Source organism: Zonotrichia leucophrys, chromosome 1 (assembly GCF_028769735.1).
Source record: "Zonotrichia leucophrys gambelii isolate GWCS_2022_RI chromosome 1, RI_Zleu_2.0, whole genome shotgun sequence".
Lineage (NCBI taxonomy): Eukaryota > Metazoa > Chordata > Aves > Passeriformes > Passerellidae > Zonotrichia > Zonotrichia leucophrys.
Window position 1 is genome coordinate 68563824 of NC_088169.1, and position 23771 is coordinate 68587594.

The 23771-nt window shown below is 37.3% G+C and overlaps 1 protein-coding gene across 6 annotated transcripts in view; it reads right to left on the bottom strand.

The window, feature by feature from the left end:
- FRY (FRY microtubule binding protein) overlaps positions 1-23771 on the bottom strand; it is a 223099-nt gene that overhangs the window by 50065 nt on the left and 149263 nt on the right. For all 6 annotated transcript variants that reach the window (XM_064716468.1, XM_064716459.1, XM_064716449.1 and 3 more), the window contains 14 exons: positions 21192-21283; positions 20818-20990; positions 19578-19738; positions 18625-18735; positions 17277-17431; positions 15120-15219; positions 14648-14819; positions 12658-12914; positions 12129-12275; positions 8616-8784; positions 7771-7861; positions 5405-5487; positions 2060-2210; positions 1408-1511 (listed from right to left, as the gene is read on the bottom strand). In XM_064716468.1, the coding sequence (XP_064572538.1) occupies positions 1408-1511; positions 2060-2210; positions 5405-5487; positions 7771-7861; positions 8616-8784; positions 12129-12275; positions 12658-12914; positions 14648-14819; positions 15120-15219; positions 17277-17431; positions 18625-18735; positions 19578-19738; positions 20818-20990; positions 21192-21283 (1966 nt within the window). The remainder of the gene's footprint in view (positions 1-1407; positions 1512-2059; positions 2211-5404; positions 5488-7770; positions 7862-8615; positions 8785-12128; positions 12276-12657; positions 12915-14647; positions 14820-15119; positions 15220-17276; positions 17432-18624; positions 18736-19577; positions 19739-20817; positions 20991-21191; positions 21284-23771) is intronic.

The window sequence follows — 23771 nt, forward strand, 5'->3', positions numbered from 1 at the left end:
CTCACTTTAGTTACCACTAAATCGGTTACATTTAGTTAGCAGCTACATTTAATTTTAATTTCACATTTCAGAACTGATAGTTTTTAGCCAAGGAAATGTCTCACATGGTATTACTAAATTTCTATTTATTCCTTATTAAAAATCTCTAATGTTGAAACCTTATTGCAAAAACAACTAATGACATTTTTCTAATTTATTACCAGTATCATAACTCTGTTTCTTCATATGTTTATTTGCATGGCTCCCTGAAGGCTCCTTAAAGCCATCTTAACTGCAAAGGTCACATTGCTCTGTACTACTCTTAAGTTCTTCATTTATTCTTGTCACAATTACTAAGTGTAAGTACCAGTTTTCTCACACTTGTTACAAATCATAGTAAAGATGGTGTTTGATCAGTTAATGGTTATTTGATTTATGAAATCAATGTACTGATATACAAAACCCTATTTAACCAAAATTTTTTAAGCAGAACAGTTGGTAACAGAGTAGCAGTAAAGGAGAACAAGCATCTCCTTCAACATATACTTCATTTTACCACTGTGCTGTAACATCCCAATTTAATCTCTTTTTGCCTGCTGATCAGCAGACACTTCCCAGGCTGACTGTGAATACTTAATGGTAACTATGGTGACTGAATGAGAAGTGAACTGTGATCTCAGCTATAATAAATTATTTCACAACTGCCTGTGTTTATTTGTGAACACTATTATTTATCAACCACGGAAGTCAGGGAATGGCTTTATAATGCTGAATACCCTTGTGTGCTAAAAAATTAGGCCACTCACTTTTGGTAATGTTGAAAGGCAGGACAAGGAAGGTAACAGCCTTCAGATGAACTGTGCTACAGTCAGGAACAGACAGAGCAGTGGGGAAAAATCAATGCCTCAGTGCCCAGGTATATAAGGGAACACACTGATGATAAAGCATTCCATCAACAGTGAAATTAATGAAGCTTTGCTTTCCAGTGGTCTGTGTCCTACCTCCACTAGCTCTGCAGTCCTGGCTCTCTTACAGACTATTTTTCAAAGGCAAGAGACAGCACAGGTGTGTGTTGTTCAGGTTCAAGGTATGTCTAGACTGTCATCACTAACCAAGCTGGACAAAGGCATGAGTTTCACCTCCTTTCCTTGCAGGGGCCATGCCACATATTTTTATAGAGATATTTTAGGAAGTCATTAATCTTCAAATTTCTACACACCTCACAAACTTGGCTGAAATTGGCCTAAATATTAAAAACTTTGAAGTTTCGAGACTAATTGACAGACTGCAGCTGCCTTGGGGTTTTTCTTTTATGGTGGAGAGAGGAAATCATAAAACATGTAAGAAACACAGTACCATAGCTTCAGCAAAACTAAAGTAAAAGGAGGGAGTACACTTATACCTTCCTTCTTGTTCTGTTGGTCTTACCTAAAAAGAGAGCATGTAGCAATAAAGGGAGGTGAAGAGCCCAATCTTCTCTCACACTGTGGTCCACTACCATCTCAGTCATGAAGATAACAGCAATATTGCACCTGGAAGTTGAATCACAACATCAGTTTCAAACCTCTTGGAAATGGGAAAGCACAAACAGGATGCTTATTTCTGAAGAAATACACAATTTATAAATTATCAGATTTGTGGCATTTCTTCTCAGTACAATTAATGCTGAAGCACTTTATTTACAGTATCAAGCAAACAAGTACCCATTACTGAAAAAAACCCTATTATTGTCAATACAAATTATGTAAAATAGGAACTTCAGAATATGCATGGCCTAGTTAGAATAAAAGATCAAAGTGCTATGAATAATAGGCACAGAGGCATGGGAAAAAGAAATTTTCCTTTTCTGTTTCAGTTGTTTCATCAGTCTTATTCTTATCAGTGATGTCCTACATTGTAAACAGGCTTTCTGGTAGAACTGTGAGCTTTCACTGCATGTGGATTTTTGCACTGGAAATCAGCAGAAATTGACTGTATGATTTTCAGGTGTTCTGAATGGTGGGACAGTTGGATTGGTGTTGGTCAACTACTAAGAGGAAGCATCTCACTGTCTGAAATGTCAGAATGAGAAACTGCTCACCTATGAAGGGGTCCTCGGGGTGTGATGGTTTCAGGGAGATAGTCCACGAGGGGTGCCCAACATCCTCCATTGTAAGGCATGGGCAGGGGATGTGGCTGTTTGGTTTCAACAATATTCAATAACCAGCTTGTATATGGAGAAACAGGATCATCTGCATGAAAAAGCATTCAAAAAAGTGCATAAAACTCAAGTCTGATTACCTTTTTTTGCAAAATATTATAGGAGATTTTATGCTAACATATGAGTTCAGCTGTTTGGAACAATGTGATAAGATGCCAAGAGGTTTGCAAATTCCTGTGTTCAATAACAAGTGATGCATTTTTAATCCCTCTTTCATGCTGCTGGAAATTAAAGAGATTCCAGGCAGACAGCACTGAGTGGTAGGAGCAGCAGCTGAATCCCTGCTGTCACTTAGTGGTGCTGGATTCAGATCACAAAGCACCAAGCAACAGACTTTCTCTTCAAAAATGAGGGAAAAGTTCAGCCAACAAAGCTGCTGTCAGAAGCCATCTGCTGCAAGGAGCAGAGTACCAGTGACACATTCTTGCAACGCCTCACCACTGCCCTGCTGAGTGACGCTACAAAGGAAGAAGTTAAATGTCCTGAGTTAGCAAGGAGGCATAAGGAGTGCTAAAAACACCTTCAGGGTAATTTTCTTTCAACAGGGATGAATTATATCTTGAATTTCTCAAAGATGCATTTAATTTTGCTTTATTGTGACAGCTGCTGTTTGTTAATGAGTGTTAGGGTTTTGTCTCCCACCTGTTTATCTGCAATGATGTAGTCAAGTTAGTTATTTCCACCACTTTCTCTCTTGTCCCAGCTGCACAGTTTTGTTCATCTCTTCTGTATTTTGTTCCCTCTCATTCTTCTCGATTTTCTCACTGTTCAGTTTTTATTTCTGAGGTCTGGCAGTTTGTGATACACTGCCATGGAAAGTATCCTTCCTTGGTCTGTTTTTGACATACATTCAAACACTGCCCTTTATGAATTTTTAATTAGTATTATTTTTTGTTCTGTTCCTTCTTTTTTTGTTTTTGTTTGTTTTTTTCTTTTTTATTTTGTTTTTGTTTTGTATATTAGGTAAGCTTAAAACTCAGCATTTTCCTTTTCTTTTTTTTTTTTAACAGCATGTATCTGATGCTTGTCAGCTTTCCCACGGGAAGCAAAACTGTTTTGATGCCTACAAAAGTATCAGAGCTGGATTTTTCTAATGTGCATCACTTCTTAGTTTTAGAAAAACTTCTTCAGATTTCCAGATCTTCAGGAGACTTTCAATGAAGTAGCTGGTTCTCCAATTATTTCTAAAATGCCAACTTTATAAATCCCATTTTTAAGTCTTGGTCTTTTAAGAAACACTTTATATTTTACGGTTACTATTTAGATTTTTAGATTCTCTGGAGGATGACAGATCAGTTACAGATAAAGAAGAATAAAATGACTTAATATCGCAGCAAAGTATGGCATTTTCACATATTCTTAACCAGAATTAACCAGATAATGTTTGTCAAATGCTTTTCACAGAAAAAGCACTGCACAGAATCTACTTATTTCTACCAATTTAAGTGTTTCACAGAACAGTGCTTCATGAAGGTCACACCAAGACCTAGATTCTCACTCCTGTTTTCACAGGTTTATATGCAGACTAAGAAAAAAAAAGAAAAGAAGCACCTTGAAGGTAAACATACAATCCTTGCCTGAACAAAAAAATTTGTGTGCTGCAGAGTGGTGTTCTGCATTTATAATCTCAGCAATACATGAATATTAAATAGATTGGGGAGAGGGAAGAAGCCATACCATCAAATCCTTTGCAGCCTTGGCTGCCTGTCTGAGCAAGTAAGTTAGAAGTTGCATTATGTTTCTTGTAGAATGACAAGAGATATAAAAATTCCTTTCTCTTATTAGAATTCTATATAAATGTCAATAGCTAAGTAAAACACACTTTATTTTCCTTCTAGGTATTCACATACTTGCTAAAGGAACCCCTGTGAGAAGCACACTTTGCATAAATATTCACAGTAGTATAAAACTTGTAGGTATAGGCAGGAAAAAACATTCAGGCACTGGCTGGAGGAGACATTCCAAAAGAGCAAAGAAAATTTCAGTATTTTTAAATTTTTTATCACTCTAAGCTCTTGTCAAAACCAGGTATTTGTGAAGACTGTTCTGATAATATAAATGCTGTTCTGTCTTGAAAGATTGTTCATGCAGATGAGATTAGCACCAGTGCTTCAATTAACATCTGGTGAAGCATTTTAAGTAGCTGCAGAACTAGAAAGCCATAAAAAATTCAAGACAAGTGTACTAAGCCCCACTGAGTTTAAGATGTTGCACACTTTCTTATGTATTTAAACACTGGAGTTTGTACATACACAATATTTTGTCAATACTGTGCTTCATAACTAAGAATAATAGTTGTTGGTGTACATTAAATTATCCTATTCTATTGTGTTTTACAGTCTTTGCATATTTTGCAGAAGAGTATCAACAAAAAATTACTTGGATTAAAAATATATATAAAAACTTCACTTTTCATAACAAAATGCTGTTCCAAAATGATGTCTACAATACCAACCCAAGACATGATGGCAGATATAGAACTTGGCCTGGCTTTAGTAAGCCAGTGATCAAAGTCAATAACAAGATCTTGACTTTTTAACATTTGCTTAATGCCTAGCCAAAATCTGTAAATTGAATTCACGCCAGAAAGGAAGTCAAACCATCCAGCTTTTCAGTTTTGCACTATTGTACATCAGTTTTGCAGTTAACTGGTTTTCTTTGGAATCTCTGCTGAGCACCAGTGTCCATTTACAGCCCATTTAGCAGAAATACATAAAGAACAAGAAGCTTGCTCAGGAGCCCCATCTCCCCTCTATCACTTGTTTGCACAGTGCAGCCCAAGACTGGTTGCAGAGAGCATATAAAAGCTAATGAGGAGATAAAACCTCATATTTGGAAACTCCTGAGCCTCTTTTCATGCTCATATAACAGCACTTGATTTGGAGGGATACGGTGCCAAATGGCACAAATCAAAGTGCTTGTTCTAATGCTCTTACAAGTCTTTTGCCTTGCCATGTAAGAAAGGCCCAATGTGTTACTCCCTGGAGGATTCTCTGCTGCTGCTCTCTGTGATGTTCTGTGGCCTTCAGATGGGTTTGACTCAACCCAGATTAAATGAGGTAAATTAATTAAATGAGATATGGAGGGGAAATAAGGACACTCCCTGCATGATAATGCTGCATCACTGTTTATACAGAACTTAAACAGAGAGGCTCTGCTCGTCATTGGAATGTTCTCCACTCCAACCAAAACACCAGAGATTTCATCAAATTGAATATAACTTACTTTTGTCATCATCATAAGATCCTCCAGAGCTATTACTGTACCTCGATTCTAGTCGGGTATGTGCTCTGATGACATTACTGAACCTTCAAATACAAGAAAAAAAAACTTCATTAAAAACAGTGACATGAAACATCTGGACTTTATGTTTACCAAAAAAAAAGGGCATTTCCTTAAGCATTCACTTTTACACAGGAGTAGACAGCAAATGAATGTAATGCTGATTCTTTCCACAAAACATTTTTGCAGCCAGTTTCTGAGAAGTCTAACAGTGTGCTCCTGTGTCATGAGCCTTTAAAATTTAGCAAAAGGAAACTCTCATGCTACAAATGTGTGATTTTTTTTTTTTAGCATGGTGCTAAAAATGCCAAGGTTGTGGGCTCAATCCCCATATGGACCATTCACTTCAGAGCTGGACACCATGATCCTTGTGGGTCACTTCCAGCTCAGAATATTTTGTGATTCTGTGACAGAGTGGAAAGTCCAAAGCCAAGCCTGCACAGGTACCAAGCAGGGAAAACTACACCAGATCACCCTTCAAGAGGAGAATCCAGCAAATGCCAGAGCAGACCTAACAGAAACGTTAAGGGACATGAGAGCCACAGAAAACTGCTCACAGCTGTCCTCTAATCTTAGATTCATGCTAAGCTGACTTTTCCTGGTGATCTCCTTCGACTTCCTCCACCTTGTGTTCCCAGGGTAATCAGGCCTGAAGTGGAATGAGAGGAGCCACACTGACAGCTCACACACTAGTGATGATCTAAAAACATCACCACTCCAGCAGAAAACTAATTACAAATAACCATGGATCAAACAAGAATATATTGAAGATTTTCTAGACAAAATTCAATTCAATTTCTTACTAATGTTCACACACCTTAGTGCAGGGTATTTCACTATACATCAACATATTACATTGTTTCCAAAGCATGTACCTCATAAGCATGCAATAAATTCCTTGTGCAGTTGACAAAATGCATTGTCAGCCCTCCAATACATGTTTTTCTATCTATGACCCTCATTATTTCATATGTACTGGCATATGAAGTCCATATTAATGGACATTCTAAGATTGACACACTGGTTTTGGAGTGCAGATGCAACTTACAGTCAGCTTCAGTAACATAAATGCCAGCAATGAGTTCAGGCAAATTATTTTCCATTTTCTTCTGAGGTGTCTTTCAGCAGGATCCTGAATACCAGTATCAGGACATCGTAATTTTCCTTTCATTTTTATCATAAAGTCTCTGGCAGATCTGCATTCTAAAAACTTTTTTGAGTCACATTTAAAACTTACATAAGATAAGAAATCCTGACTTGAACTACTGTAAGAGACATTTGCTCAACTTGGCTGTAAATCAACTGAATAAAAATTTATCTTAAAGCTATGCAGCCATAAACATTCATGTAAGGAATAATAAAAAATTCAGAGGAGAAAATGGTTTTATTATCCTTTTAAGTACATTTCTAGTGCAAATGTTAAAAAACAACACTTAGAGTCAAATCTGTTTTACTATCAATTTGAAACACATTGAGTGCCATTTTCTACTTACATTTAAATTAGCAGACACATCTACCTAACCTGACAAAATGCTACTCTAGTTTGTAATGGGAGAGAGTAAGTAATTAAAAAGTTTTGAAGTACAGAAAGGTTTACTCTCATAATTATCTCAGCACATCTAAGCCCTGAACCTTAGGGAAGGAGCATTGGACTACTGAAGTGATACTGGTGACTATCAGTGACTAATGAATACTAATACACTAACTGACAAATGCTATTATAAATTGTCCAAAGTTCTCTTGCAAAACTAAGAGCTTTTCTATGAGAGAAACAATCTATATGTCTGTGGTCTAGGATCTGATGGCCTTTAGGCTTTGCATTTACTCATTTGTCGTTTGTCAGTATGTACCATAAGTAGCAGAAGTCTAAAATGAACACATAATTTATAAGCAAGTTATTTTCCACAGCTGTCCTCTATAAAACATTTCACCTAGACAAAGGAGGTGACCTTGAAATCAATGATATAAATCTGCCAACTAAATTTTACTCACTGTCCATGAAATCAAATAGTGTGATCAAATCTGACTTCATAAAGATTTTAGTAGGATAATTCCTACAAAACCATGATCTCCTTAGCACAATTCACTGAATGTAGATTTAACAGTTCTTCCTTTACCATCAAACAAGAGTCAGGAACTCGAATCATGAGAATAGCTTAAGAAAAAGATTATGCATCTGCAATAATGCCACTTAGGCTCAATCTGAGCATAGGAGATCCTCACAGAACAATGCAGAACTTTTTTCAACATCTCACCCTCAGCCTAGGAAAACACATATATTTTGGAGGGAAAAAACCCAAGCCACAAACCTTTCATCATTCTCTTTCACCACTCTGTTCTCCTCTGCATCAGGAAAACTATCTTGGCCAGCTACAACAGTGTTACTGCTGGAGGTGGTTCCTGTAAATGAGATGTGAATAAGAACACCTGTTAGATGCAGCAGACAGCACCTGCAAAGCAATAAAAGCCTATAACTCACAGGGGATTTTAGCAGCTACAGTACAAGTGACCATCCTGCAGGTACTTGCACACACGAATGAATAAACACTGTTACTCCTACAGACAGGACCTGCTTCCATGGCTAGATGGTGTTAAGTTCACGTGCTCTGAGAAGCAGATGAACCGAATTATGATCTTCTTACATTAAGCTCATGCTCAAGACATAGTCTATTATTTTTCAAGGATCAGGCAAAACATTTACAAGGTTAAATGTGGGGTTGGTTCTTAAGTATATTTGACTACTGCAGCTTGGAAAAGGCCTTTCAAAACAGAACCGCCACACTCTTAAGGCTCTCAGTTTTCAGGAAACTCTGCTTGATACATCTGCTGTGCTCACTGCATCAGTGATGATTTCTTGTACTAAGTAAAACAGCTACTAGAGAGTGGAGTTTTCTGAAGAGTGGCAGAATTCTGAACAGCATCAAGTATCAGTAGTATGCTATTAAAATAGTTAAGATAATTAAGCAAATGTTAACAAAGCATATACATTATTAGGAATGAAAAAGAACTGTAATTGAGACATGCAACAAGGCCCTGATACTTGTACTTTATGTACACAGGTCTGAAGGGACGCAAAAGTAAGAGATTGTTTTGTGCAAAGAGATGAAGACTCAAAAGAACAGGAAAGCATAAAGAAAACACATTCAGGTCATACCAGAAGCTGCAGCTGAGGCTTTGTTACTTGCAGCAAAACGGTAAAATGGAGGATTATCACAATGTTGGACGATGGGGTTCACTGGGTCGGTTTGCTGCAGCTCAAAAAGGAGTTCTTCCATTGTCTGAATAGTGTTATTGCGACACAGATATATTGCAACCTTCTTTATCTGTTGAAGAAAGTAGCAGTTGTTAAACTCTGACCAAAGTGAATTTCCAAAGGAATCAATGAGTGTTACACTGCCACTAAAATTATCTTGAATGCAAGTGTTGTTCCTGGACAGATACCACAACCACATACAGTTCATACAGAAATAACTCTTCTCACTTTGACATCAAGATCATTTCCCCAGCAGACTGACTCTATGATTTAATTACTTTAAAGGTTTTGCTTACCATTTAAAATGAATTGTTTATGTATATAACTATGTAACATGCACATCTACAAAACTGAGGCTGTGGCCACAAAGTGTAAGCCAGGCTTTGAATTGCTACTCACATCTGTAAGCAAAGTAATAGCTAATGGAAGTAAGGCAGAGCAATTATGTATACAAACTTCATGTATCCTGATTTGAAAAAATCTTAGAGTATCATTTATAGACACTCTGGAAATTTCTACAAATCTTTTAATGAGATCTCAAACCTGCACTGCAGCAACGAGGACTCTTGAGATACTGAGACCAAATTCAGTTGTGTTCTGGAGGGAAAAAACCCTGATCACTATTAAAGGCAGAGACTCCCTCCAGCTCAAAACCACTTGATTCATAAACTGGTGGAGCTGGGAGACCATATGGGGAATATCTCTCTGTGCTTGCCTGCTTTTTTAAAGATGTCCCTAAACAAGTTCATATAGGGGACCTAATATATTAGACTGAACAGACTTTTGACCTCGCCAAGTATTGCTGCTCTTATACTCTTAAATACTTCCATTAAAATAACTTCCTTACTGCTTCTCTTTCCTTTTATTTTTCTTTTCCTTAGAGAAAATGCACATATGCAAAGTCTCTTTTACTGCACTGTGCTAAAAATTTCCCAGGGACTTTCCAGAGACAAATCCATCTCCTTCCTGAGGCTCATTTCTGGTTGGGCTCACAGTGCCATTTTCAGTTTCTCTCACCACTGCAGGGGTCAGATTCCCAACACGAGTTTTTGTTGAAGAGGTTTCTGAACTGTAAATGCTTTAAGAAATCTTTCACTACATAATTTGAAAGAATGGGCAGCTCAGCAATTTGTACTGGAGCACTGGGAAAAAATGCTTAAAGGAAACATAAGAGACAAAGCAATTAATTTAGATGATAAAAAATATTTAAAAAATGTGAGTCAGGCATGCTTTTGGCTTGGACCCACACAGGGAGAACAGATGGCCAAGGCACGAAGCAGCTGGTGACTGCCTCGGGGCACAGGGGGCTCCTAAAGGAGATGGGTAAACTGGCAATTCTGCAGCTCTGTGCTCTTTTAAGCCCAGGTGACCTGGAACACTGCTGATAAACTGTCCAAATGATCTTTATTTGCAAACGTGTATCTGTTATCTGCATAATAATGGAAGACACATGTTTGTGGTATCAGCAGTCTTGTGTAGTTAGCAGAGTTAGGTAGGATTTCTTATCTCTAAACTCCAGGGCATTAGCAAAACACTGAGCAGATGCATGTGATAAGAGCAGTGTATTTCCCTACTCCAGACAAAGCTATCAGCAAAGGAGTGACTCATAAGCACAGTCCAGCTTCCTACAGAAGCTAAAAACTTTTTCAGATTTTGCAAAATCTGAGAATCAGACTTTTAACTCAACATTAGAGAACACAGACTAACTGGGTGGTAAAACACAGGGGAGCCTTGTCAGCTGCTGCTGCCACCAGCCACGAGAAGCTGAGTGGGAGACCAGAAAAGTGCCACAGGCAAAATAGGAGATGCTGAGCAGATGAAGCTGGAGATGTCAGAACAGACTGCTCTCTTTGTGAAGTAAGAGGACTGTACTGTCCTGGAAGAGGACAGGACTGAGAAAGCCAAGGCTTTGAGCCAAAAAAAAAAAAAAGAATTTAATAAAAAAGTGCACTGAATGGAGGAGGTTTGAGGAAAAGCTGCTCAGAGCTGTGGCATGGCAACAGTTATGGAAAAAGTAGGTGCTGAAAGCTTTGGCTTGGCAAGTATCTGGATGGGGGATAAGGTGTGCGAGAGGCTCCTGGGCAAGAGGTAACAGGGTTATCAGGTTATCGGGCTTTTCCAGTCAGGTTACATTTGGAGTCAGCACAGGACTACTACTCCTTCCTCTCAGAAAACTGCCCCGTCCCTTTTGTAAGCTGTCAGAAATGAGGGCAAAACAGCCCTCAATTTCTGCCTTATCTCTAGCAGGTGATTTCCACTTGCTCTCTGCCAACATAGATGGAGACCACCTTAGTCCCAAATCTGTCATAGACTGTAGGATGAGGCAGGTTGGAAAGAAGCTGGGTAGTCCCTCATCTAACCTCCTGCTGAAAGCATGGTCAACACTGAATGGAAAGCCTCTGTAACAATTGAGGGAAAGATTTCATTTCAGATCAACCCCTTTGCTTTCCTCTCATATAAACATTAAGCTTTTTCTTACACCAATTCCACTTTCAAATTTTTCTACTTTTGACTAGCTAGGCATATATATACATTGATTTGAGACTATAGAGCAGTAAACCCTACAAATGAAAGGAAACAAACGTGATGCCTATGATACAACAACATTTTGAGGATTTTTACAGACTTCTTTATTTTCTTTATTCTAGCATGCATAGCAGTCACTATAAACACTTTGGGCAAACTCTTATTTCAGCATCTGTAAATGAAGTGTGTTTATGAGGCTTTTTAGATAAATGTCAGTTTTATTTCAGGGAAATAAATGGAAAGACGCTAACTATTAAAAAAAACCATATTGTAATTTGGCTGGAAAATTCACTAAATTTAGATTCTGTTTCACTCAGCAACTGAGCAATAAGGAACATGGGAATGGAAGTAGCCTGTTTTTCTCAGACAGCCCTGATTTTATTTTAACTTGAATAATAACAATATCCAGCACAGTTTGAGTTGCACATTGCAGCAACTGTTAGATAATTTATGACAGTCATGCAGAGGCAGAAGCTGATATAGTAAGCTTAAAAAGGTTAACTATCTTCTGTCTCTTGATATGTCCCATGGAAAGCTTTAGTCTGCTAAAGAAAAGGATGTAGCATTTTCTGGCAATTTAAGGCCAGTCTCTGTTACTGTCCCCATTCACAGACATGCAAGGTTTCTCTTTGCTTGAGAAAACCCACCTCTCACTTGCAATGGGGTGTGCTCTGCTGCTGAAGGCCGAGATTCGAACTCCATTTCTTTTTTTTAAATTTCCGTTTCCTGGCACTTTTATCCCTGCTATTTCATTTCCTACAGTGTGTTGGGGAGTATGTTGGCATTTCTTGGTTTTGATAATGAAATTAATTTTCTGCAGGTAATAGCCGTTTCCTTCACTACAACCTGTGTAATTAGCAGTAAATAAAACAAAGTGCAAAGACTTACATAGGGTAAAAGGATGGTATCACTGCTAACACCACACAAACTAATGAGGAACTGCAGAGTTATCCTAAGGTTGTTACTCCATTTTTCATTGTTGGCCAAAGCATTCCAGACATTTTCCATCTCTGGTCCAGGAATTTCATCTCCATACTGCAAAGAATCATAGGCATACATTCCTTGAAATATGCAGACTTCCAAACCAAAGCATGTTCTCTTAGAACATTTTCTCACGCAAAAAACCCCCCAGTGAAATGCTGTAAAAAGTTACAAAACAGTATTTTAAATAGCTACCTGACAGATTTCAGAGCAATAAGTATATGTAAAACTATTTAGGTTCTGATCCACAGAAGGACTTAAATCATAAGAGAACATAAATTCTTGAGGACTATAAATTTAGAAAGTATTCCTAAAATTAAGCGGGTTTTATTTGATTGGTACAGACTGTTCCAGTGTAAAATTTCTGGTACTGGAGGGAAAAAACAAAAATTTTACAGGTTAGTTTCTTTGTTTGATTTTTTTTTTTTTTTTTTACCTTGGCTGTCATATACATGAGATTATTAAGAACCAGAGAGGTGGCCTCAGGCGAGCCCCAGCCATTGCCTTTTAGTCCACTTGTGACTGCTATTTCCCCCTCCTTGTCCTTCAGTTCATCTTCTGGAGTGGTAGGGCTCGAGCCAGGGAGGAGCAGTCTGTTGTCTACCAGTTCAATATTATGAAGCCATGGTAGCAGATAGGTAAGCATGATCTGTCTTCCATTTGGATGTGTTGTTGGAAATCGCTGGCTTACCTCTAAAATAGTAAGAGTTGAAAAGGACAGCATATTAATTTATGATCTAAATCCTAAATGCACTGTTTAAATCACATTTCTGACATTTGTTAAACTATCTGATGGTTTTTACTTTGCACACTACAAGCTCAAAAAACCATGTTCTTGAATTTCCTGAAGAGAAACATGGAATTACTTTCATAATAGCAAGCAATTGGTCATATATTCTGTCTAAAATAACTAACTCAGTCTGGGCTTAGAAACAGAAAGTCAACCCTTGTTACTGTGCCATGATGCATATTAAGTAAGGTGGATGCCAGTAAAGAGGAAAAAGGATCATTCAGTTACTGGTGGTTACTCTAGAATTCCAAGAGTTTCTGGAGAATATACAGAACTGTTCTGCAGATTACAAATGCCTCACTGGCCTCCAGGTTTCTAAGCTATACTTCAAATACTAAGGCACTTAGTATACTGAGTTTACAAAAAAAAAAAATCTTGCATATATTGGGATCCTACTTCCTGTGGGAATGTCTATGAAATTCATAGCTGGCTGTCAGTTCAGGAATGCTTGCATACAGCACTTTATATAGTTTACAAAAAAAAAAAAAAAAAACCCTGGCACTGTAAGGCAAAGGGATTTGGAAAATCTGGGATAAGAAATACAGCTTCCTGCCAAAGTGAACCACATTATCTCTCTGTACCAGAACTCTTCTGTAAAATCAGTACAGCAAACATTTCCTTTTTTAACTCACTCCCTGGTTTTTAAAAATTGTGAGGACCCACACTGTTCTCTCCTCCTCATGATTCTAGATGTATAGAAAGGATGTCTCACTTGGACTGTAATATCTGATATATCTGAGATTTTTTAAAATGACACAGTCGTTACAGCAACATGAGTAACAGAGATAATGAACAGCATTTGCTTAATGACAAATGAGCCCTCAGAATTTCCCTACACCAGTTATTTATAACTCATGGTATCTTGGGCACTGAGAAATGTAAGGGTGATGTATTGTTCGTTTACCCTCCCTCCAGCCCCTACAGACTGAGTAAAAACAACATAAAGGGATTTTAAGAGCCAGTAAAAATTCCCACGATTACAGACATTTGCATTCTGCTATTTAAAAACTAGAGCAACACATAAGATTGACTAAACCAGATAGATATGTCTCAAAACATCATTGTTCCCAGGAATTGCCTCAATTCTGATTGGTGCTCCTGCATTAACATTTTTTTCAGTAATTTTGAAAAAAAATAGATTTCTGGTAAAATTAAAAAAAAGTGCTGAGACATGCAGATGCAGCAAATAACAAAAGGTAGAGATCACTCAGAGTAATTTGAATCATTGGTAGAACTGGACACAGGCAATCAATTTGCTCAAAGTTAAAGTCATGTTTATATAAAATGAAGAAATACATCCTCACAATGATGATCTTTGTAAATCCACGTGTAAGAAGAATCCCATGAGAACCCATCACAGTAGAGTTTGCCAATGTCATTTTAACTCACTCAGGACACTTGTAAATTCAAAGTTACCCCAAGGTCACATAAGTGGCACAGAGTCCCCAAAGAGGGTTTCCGTACTTTGTGTGAATACCTCTAGGAAATATATATTGGATTCCTCAATCTGATTTGACCTGAACCAGAATAAAAACAGGTCAAGCTAAATTTATAAACAGAACTGTGGTTCAAAATGGTAGCAGTCTGACATTTGCAAAAATGTAAAGGAGATAATAAGTCAAACAAATACGGGTACCTGAAAAAAGTGGAAGGGTAAGTTCAGGATACATCCTTGCTAGTTCATACGAAAGAAGGGCAAGTGAGACACTATAAAGAGGTGGCAATGGACCATGTGTCCCATACAAGATACTGCCTGGTCTTTGTTCAGCCACCTTTTTTGAATAAACAAAAAGCTTTGATTCAAGGATCTATAAAAGATAAAAGAAAAAAAAGAAGGAATGTGACAATAAAAATTTATTAAATCAGGAAATATCAGCATTTGAAGTTTAGCTATCAGAGAAAGCTCTATATGTTTCAGAGTATATGCTCCAAATATGAAAGACACAATAACATTCATTTTTACATAAATATTCTTGTAAGTTTTTATAGCCAAGACAAAACTGATTGTTTCTTTTCAAAACAAAACTAATGCACAAATAACAGTACTTCATAAGAAGTTCACCAAAAAAGTCTCCAAGGGCAGGAGGAAAAAATTAGCTGATACGTGCCTGCATAAGTTGCATGGAAATTTCATAAATCTCTCTGTTGGTGTCAGATGCCTTGAACAGCACCAAATTTAAAAGCGTCACGATATCAAAAGGATAGTTCCTAGAAGAATAAACAGAACATTTTTGTGAATGCTGGTGAGGAATGCAGATTATATTCACTCTGATTTACTCAGTAATATGGTCTAAAGAGAATGTCATCTTTCTTTTTTCTCTTCGACCATCAGAATATGGGAAAGGGAGCTCTTATGAATACACACTGCATGATCAAAGGACCATCTGGTGAATGGGAAGAAAGAAAGGATTATTTATAATTACCTTGGACCAATGCTTAGGAATGCACTGAGTTACTCTCAATGAGAAATGGAATACCTGTGTCTATGACTGTCGATTCATTTTAATTTATAGCATAAACTGTTTACAGGACAGCCTGACACCCATGAAAGAAAATGGGGAGCATGAAAATTTCCAGTGATAAAGAATTTCTTAAGCCAAGATGCAATTAATATAGTCCCTTTGGACAAAGGACACTATCTCTGATATGAACATTCTAAGGTATTAGACAATTCTATGAAAATTTTTTGCTTTCAAAGAGTAAACACTAAGAAATGCTTCATAAAGTCTGCTATCTATAAAGTCAACGTCAATTTTAAGGTTAAACATATCAAAGTGTTAACTTAATGAGAACATTGTTAGAGGAGTAAATCCCACATCACAATATTTGGATTTGCACTAAATAGGTTTCTGTTTTCTCCTGATGATTTGTAAATGCATTGATTGAATTCTGAACCATCAATTTATCACCCTAGATGCCAGTTACAGTGCTCCTGGATGGGCTGCAGGAAGCCCATTTGGACTTTTTAATATGGCAGATACAGGTGTGGCATGGGACATTCTTGGTCATTTCATATACTGACTGCAAGCCAGGCTCTGTAACTGGCTCTTTGCCCTCCCACTGCTTAAAAAACAAATACAAAAAGAAAATAAATGAAGGGAAGTGGCTTTGCAGAAAGTTGGATGGACACCATCAATTGCTGCTCATTTTATAGGCAGTTTAAGCAGTGGTTTCCTGATACATTTTGATAGATGATAGAGGAAAAACTATTAACAGCTTTCAAATATTAATAAAAATTCCCAGCTTGTTAGAAAGAGGACTTTCCATTCAAAATAAATCACAAAGATCATACTCTCAAGTTTACTGTAAGAATGGAAAAGAATAATTTTTAGGTCACAGTGGCACAGGTAACACAATTTGAGGAAAAACTACTGACTGAAATGGCAATGTTTCTGTGTTCATTAAAATAAAAACCTTGTTAACATCACTGAATTTGCAAACACCAAATTCCATTCATATTTCTAAAAACCTCCATGTAATGCAGCCTCTAATCTAGTTGTTCCTGCAAGAACAAAACAGTTTTGCAGGAAAACGATGAAATTTGTGACTTATTTTAATTTTCCAAATCACAATTATTTCTCTACTGAGTATTTCTCTATGCTGATCAGACATCTTACCAAATTATGTTTTTGAAGAGTAAATTTTCACATTTATTTTAATAAAATGCAACTTGTTGAATTATCTAATTTCTCTATAAATTTTGTCTTTGAAAATGAAAAAAAGGGATAGAGTTTTATGAAGGCCTGATACAAAAGCAATATTTGTACTAATTTCCTCATGTAGCTTTGTGCTTGCTCAGCATTAGCAGTAATGATGATACCAGTTGACAGGAAAGGAACTAAATAAATCAAATGAAAGCCAGTTTATAAAAAGAACATGACTTTCAAGATAATGACAAGTCAAAATAATGACTTTCAAGCTATTGACATTGAAAACATTTTTCCTTTTATAAATTAAATTAAAAACCATGCCAAATCTCTTGAAAACAGATTTATGACCTACATTTAAATAAAACTGTTGTAGTTTTGTTTGTATCTTTCGGAGCAAAATAGCATCAAAATTCCCCAGATTTCAAATGCACCTATAGTAAGAACATCTTCTACCAAGCACATCACTTTGTTTTTGGAATTATGAAAATTAAGCGATACAGTCCCAAAAACTGTTTGAGAATATATGTGTGTAACCAACAGCTCCTAACAACACAGTGAGCAGAACCTCCAGTTTTCTTTACATTTTAAAGTATAGATTAATAAATCAATTAATACCTGCTTCCGCACACAGTTGCAATGGCTTTGAAACACCCAGAGGCAAGCTGGTATGATCCTGTGTAACATCGATCTATTGCCCAGTTGAAGAGATTGATCTGATCAGGATTCAGCTCTAGCAACAGGACTACAACTTCACAGCCAAGCTGGTGAACCTGAACAAATGTCAAAACATGATAGATACATTCATTCTCTAAAATTCTCAAGAGTGACACAGGCAAAACAGGGCAAAAATGGAAAATTCAAGTATGGAAGTAGAAATCAGAACATTTGTAATTGATTTATTTTAGGGACAGCAGAGTTGGAATGTGACTCAGGTTTCAATACTCATCAATGGAAAAAATGGTATGTGCAAAGACTACACGAATGAAATAAATTTTCCAAAATTTGGCACAACGACAAAAAAAAAAGCAGAATTTTTGGAAAATCTAAGATACTTGGTAAGTGTTCTTGGGCAACTTCCTTTTATATCAATTAACTGACTTGTTAACTATTTCCTTCTTCATGTGAATTTCACAGAGCGACAAGCTTTCAAGTTTATCCTTCTTTTGACTAACACAGAAACAAGGCAGACAAAGAAAAATACCTTTTACAAGACTGAAAATGTGTGTTTAATCCAACTACATCAATCAATCTAACAACTCTCCCTACAGACTGTGTATCCCTTAATGCTGGTACCACCGCTGCTACAAACACATCACAACTAAGGCTTGGACTTCTTGCTCTTTCAGTACAGGGTAGTGCTGGCACAGCAAACATCAATGCCTATTAATATTCTGTCACCAAGTGTAGTGACTGCTTGTAGAGACTGCGTATAACTTGCATATATCTTTATAGCTCTGTCCCTAGCAACATTCCAAAATCCCATGTAATTTCTGAAGGATTTTCTCCACAGCTATTCATTCTTTCTATAAATTGTTCAACCTTATTTTTTCCTAATCAATTACCATTCCCACAGCCTCTATCCTCTAGCTGCATCACATGTATTTATTTACATTCTGCTATTTGCCTTTCCTTAGTAGAGTTATGTGGGCTGGTATGAGACTTTTAGGGAGAACAGCAGGACAAAGTGCAAGATACCAAAAGGGAAAGTGAGAGTTGTCTCACTCTCTCCACTTGATATAAATCACCAGTCTACTCCTCCTCAATCAGAGGCAGTTGAGTCAGCTCCAAACACAGAACTATGACTATGTAGGTACAAAGTCAAGTCCATCTTCCCAGAAATGGAAAATGGCAAGATTAATCCATTTCATATTCTTTAAGAGGAAAGAAAACACTTTACAAACTCTTCACTCACTGAGTACAGTGAGAGACTGCTCATCAGTGTGGTATTTTGGTCAGTACTTACACGTAAGTCTTGACAAGCCAGAATGTTATCCAGCCATTTGTAAAGATATCCATCGGGGGAAAGACCCACATTATCAAACACAGGTCCACAGCAGAGCACAGCCGACATGGCCTGGAAGCACACGGAACTTCAGTCACACAAACAGTACCACAACAAACCTTTCAGAATGATTTCAGCCCAGGCCAACAATTTTCAAGTGGCAGGACTGCCACTTGCTTTCTGTTTGGAGGGAACTATGGTGGAATTGGTAACAGCTGGCTGACTGGTAGAATTCAATTATTACTTTGTTACAGATTTTACTGGATTCCAGATCATGCTCAAAGCACTTTGAGGCGAGTACTATCTTCAAGATCTCTTTTGTGATTTTACCCAGTATTCACAAAACCAAGCTGCAAAAACAATTAAAATACACTCAGATGTTTCAATAGCATGTTACTACAAAAGTTAAAACTGTTTTACAGCAAGTGGTGCAGCTTATATAAGTACATAAGCTATTACTTTCCCAACTTACTCATGCAGGGGAGTTGCAACTAGTTTTGCCACAGAAGTACATTATTGCTGAGCATGTCTCCAGGCAAGCGTGGGAGGCATTCCTGAGTTGTACATTGGTACAGATTCAGTATCCTGAGGTACTGCATCTGAACTACACCTAATTTCAGAGCCTAAGAGCTCCTTGCTGAATCTGCTAACCCATTAATGAACAGCTAAGTAAAATTTCAAAATGCATTCTGTTTTTTAAAATAATTAGCCTTGAAAAGTGTCAACAAAGAAAAAAAAATTAACTTCAGTGCTATATTCTATGATACCACTGTACATTTGCATATGAGCATACAAGTTTGCACCAAGTATGCAAATTCAAATTTCTTTGAAGTAAAAGGAAACAGACTCCACAACAACTTGTATTTTCACTGAAAAAACTGCTGTTACTGCTTTGTATAGTGACATTTTAGTACCTTTAATGCACAATACTGATATCTTGTAATCTGGTGATTTCTGTCACTGTAACGGTCCAGTGGTGTGAACATAATACTGAAAGGTCCTGCCCACTGACTGAATAAGATGAACAGGTGATGCCTCAAGCTCTGCTGAGGGAAGAGAAATCTCCTGTGGTGAACTAAGTGAACAGAAATAGAAATAGTTGTGATTTGTTAATATTAAATACACATTCATGTGGCACAATGATGACAGGATTTTCAAATTTCTACAAAAAGAGAGGGGATTTTATATGTTCAGCATAAACTTACTCCAAAGTATCTAAGCTCCTTAAAAAATCTAACCAAGTGAGTAAGGTGCATCTTATTTCTAAGAAACTTCAGTTTTGAATTAATGTATAGTTACACAAACATGTATATCTGACTATAGAAAAAAATAGCATTTAAGGATCTAATTATAAAATCAGCATTTTTCACTGCCTCCTGCATTCCTTTCATGGCAAATATTTACTTGGTTTTTCTGATTCCTTAAATGTGAGCCTAAACAATGCATGTGTCTCACTCTAATACAGTAATAGGTAGGGGGCAATAAATAAAAGAAAATTGGTGGCTCTTTGTTTATGAAAAATATGTGGCATATATTCTGAACAGCTGAATTACCTGAGCAAATGAAAAAAAAGCAGACCTCATCTTCCAGTAATTACATTCAGGCCTTTAAAGCAGAGGCTTTTTTTTTTTTTGTTTTTTGCTAATGTAATTATGTTATATTTCTGAAGTGATATTGCAATATATAAAAAGCATGAAATCAACTGGATAAATTTTTGTGATACAGTTGAGTCAGGTAACATGGGCTAATGTCTCAACACCTTGGGCAATGTTTTCACCACATTTAATATTGCACATTGTCTGCACGTACTTGTATTTTTTAAGGTCTGTCTGAGTTTATGAAGAGTCTGGCAATCAAGTCATATGGGAGAAAATAATAAGAAGAAAACTAGAGTCCCTGGAGGTCATAGACAATTTCTTTGCTAGGCTTTTAAAGAGGTGATTCTTAGACATGACTATTACAAGCTTCATCAAGCTTTATTGGTATTTTTATTTCAATCTTGGTAGACTTCTGAACATTTTCTTTTTCTACATTCCACTTTACATTCATTTTATGAAAATTCAAAAGCAGGGAAAAAAGCACAGACAAAAAAAAAAGGAAAGAAAAAAATTACTTTTCCAATACTTATATTAAATGCATAATTTAGCTCCATACCTGGAACACACTGTATCAAGTTGGCAATCATTGCACTGAAATGTGCTCTCATATCCTTGAGGATCTCAACTTCTTTATCATTTTCAGCCTCCAAAAGCATGCGAGTCAGATCAACATACTCTAAGAACAAGGCTCCAAGGGCTAGTGTATCTCTTTCTAAGGCTCCATTTGTACTAGCATGAAGGAAAGTTGCACATTAATATAGAATAACAGAGTAGTTACACTACAGTTTTCTGCAGAAACACATGCAAATCTCTCCATATCTGATAGACCACACAATTCTTCAAAGAACATACTGACATAATCTCAGTGTGGCAAACACTGAAAATTGTTTCATGTAAAAATCCAGTATTTATGAAGAGTGATAGTCCTACCTGTCACTTATAACACCAGCATCAGCAAGGAGTTCAAAAATTCGCAGTAGCTGCAGTCTTAGTAGATCTCGTCGTTCTCGACGTTTCTTGTTCTTGGAATTTAAAATAACAACCATGTTTATATGCATAGGTGCACACATTAAAAACGAGTAGCTTTAGAAATGCCAGTATCACAGTGAGATTTAAGAATTCCAGTTCAAGAATTTTCTTCACAAAGGAACCCAAGTACTTTTGGATATTCCACTATATCATTGTGCTTATACATCAACAAGGAACTGAATATGACCAATTTTTTGTCTTTGTAAATATTCTTGCAAAAAATATTAACAACTGTCTTAGTACTTATTGAAAATGTGGAAATTAAATAATGAAATACTGGACAAAAATAACTAATATTCAGGGTTCCTGTAGCAAAAACCCATGCTGTCTTCAGGTAACAGGGATATTCATGTTAGTTTAATGTCATCTAGTTTGGGTGCTGGAGGCATTTATAGTAGAGAATGTACATCCAGACCTAAGGAAGGTACTTTAGTGATTAGCCATTCCTGAACTTGGCAATGCTGCAGCACACCATCACGCACATTCAAGTGAGTTCCCTGCAGACACCACTCCAGCCCAGTACTGGATGTGTTGACTGCAGGGGTTTTGCCCACAGCAATGCATCCCTCCCACAGAACAGGACTGCATGGTTGTTAACTGGCTCATTGTATCTCTCTGTCTTCTAGAAAGCTGTCCTTTCTGTCTTCTGTCTTTCCTGGAAGGACATGAATGAAACAAGGCCTGCTCTTTGCTGAAAGGCTAAATTGACTTGTTTGTATTCTGCATCAATCCTAAGCAAAAAACACATGAGAAGGTAAAAAAGCTGTGTTGCACTCAAAGAAACAAGAAAAGCTCAGAGAAAATGCAGATTTTGCTCTTCAAAACTGAGCAATACTAAAATCAAAGGCTTATCTCCTCTAGAACTCTGGCTCTGTCCATGGCCAGCAGTAGATGTGTGGGAGAACAAAATGATGCTTTGTCTGGTATTCTGACCCAGAACTGGCAGAATTGCAGCACCCCAGCCAAAGGTTTTATTCCAGTTATTATGCCATTTGACTTGAGCACTGTTTTTCTCCTGTTACACCTTTAAGGCTCCAGGAAGCACATGTAGAGAAAAAAGCAGTTTTAATACAGTATTTACCAGACACAGTTGCCTCCTGCAGCAGTGTCAGAGGTGATCTGGCAAAGCTCCGTGCCAGCACCCACAGGGCGGATCTTGTGTAATGTCCATTTTGGTTTATCCCTGCAGCTCTTGGCCATGCTGGGAATTCTCCTCCTAGTCACAGCATATGTTCAAGGACGTTGTTTCTGGTGTGTTGGACACCTGCCTGCTGACATGGAGGCCTGCCATGATCCCTACAGCCACACAGCCCATACAGTCACTGCTGGGTTTCCAGGTGGCACAGCTTTGCAGGAGGGTGTCCCATTTATTCATATCAGGGAAAATACAGGAATCAAAATCGCAGTCTCCTGTTCTCATATTTCTCTAGTGACAATTCCATGTGCTAAATTTGCTCTTGCTGCATACAGTAAACTTCTGAATTCTTGAATTCTTGCAGTTCCTTTCCTGAGGGTGCACTGGACATGTATGTCTCCAGAAAAGGATTTTCAAGTCTAAGTTGTCTTAAATGGTGCACAGACAAAATGCAGAGGCAATTGGCTGCACTAAGATGTATTACTCCACTTCTGCCCAGTATCAAAACAAGTGGCCTTCAAATCAGCGACTTCATAGGGATGGAAGCCACACAACAGAATTGAGGTGTGAAGCAATGCAGAATGGAAATGATTGTGGATGTTTACCAGACACAGAATTATTAAGAATTGTCCATGAGCCATCTCAGATTTCTATCTTGGAGCCAGATGGAATGGTCCAAAACTGAGTCAAGGAGGGAAAACTGAGCAGAACTCGAGTCCAGTACTGAAGCTCTCCCTATGGCTTTTGTGTTTAGCTGCACAGACACATCCTGCTACGAAACTGCTTACTGAGGCTACAGATTTTACCACCAGAGGTCTTTAAGAACACAGAATTCTCTCTTGTATGGGTTGGAAGATCTGTTGGGAACCCTTCCAGCACTACTTTCTCTTGTACCTAAAGAGAGCACTATAATGAAAACTCTGATGGAATTTGTCAGTTAACTGAATGTATTTGGAATGAATCCTGTGCCATGTGATCCAGGATGACCCTGCCTGAGCAGGGAGGTTTGGTCCTTTCCAGCCATGCTGTGATTCTGTGATTCCATGATGTTGAAATAGGTAACCCTGCCTGCCCTGAATATAAAAGCACATCTAAATGATGCTACAAAATGTGCTTGCAGCCCAGCTGTGTTAAAGCTTTTTTTTTTTCAGATACTTTAAGTGAATTTCCAATATATGCAATTCCTGTATTAGGAGGTTCTATATTGGATGGGAAATTTTTCCTCAGAATGGAATTCTATATTGTACATTTCAGATCACTGATAGAATTTAAATTAAACTAGGTTTTAATGGAATTATTTTAAATTATACAATTAATAAAATTCTTGTTGGAAACATAATTAATTT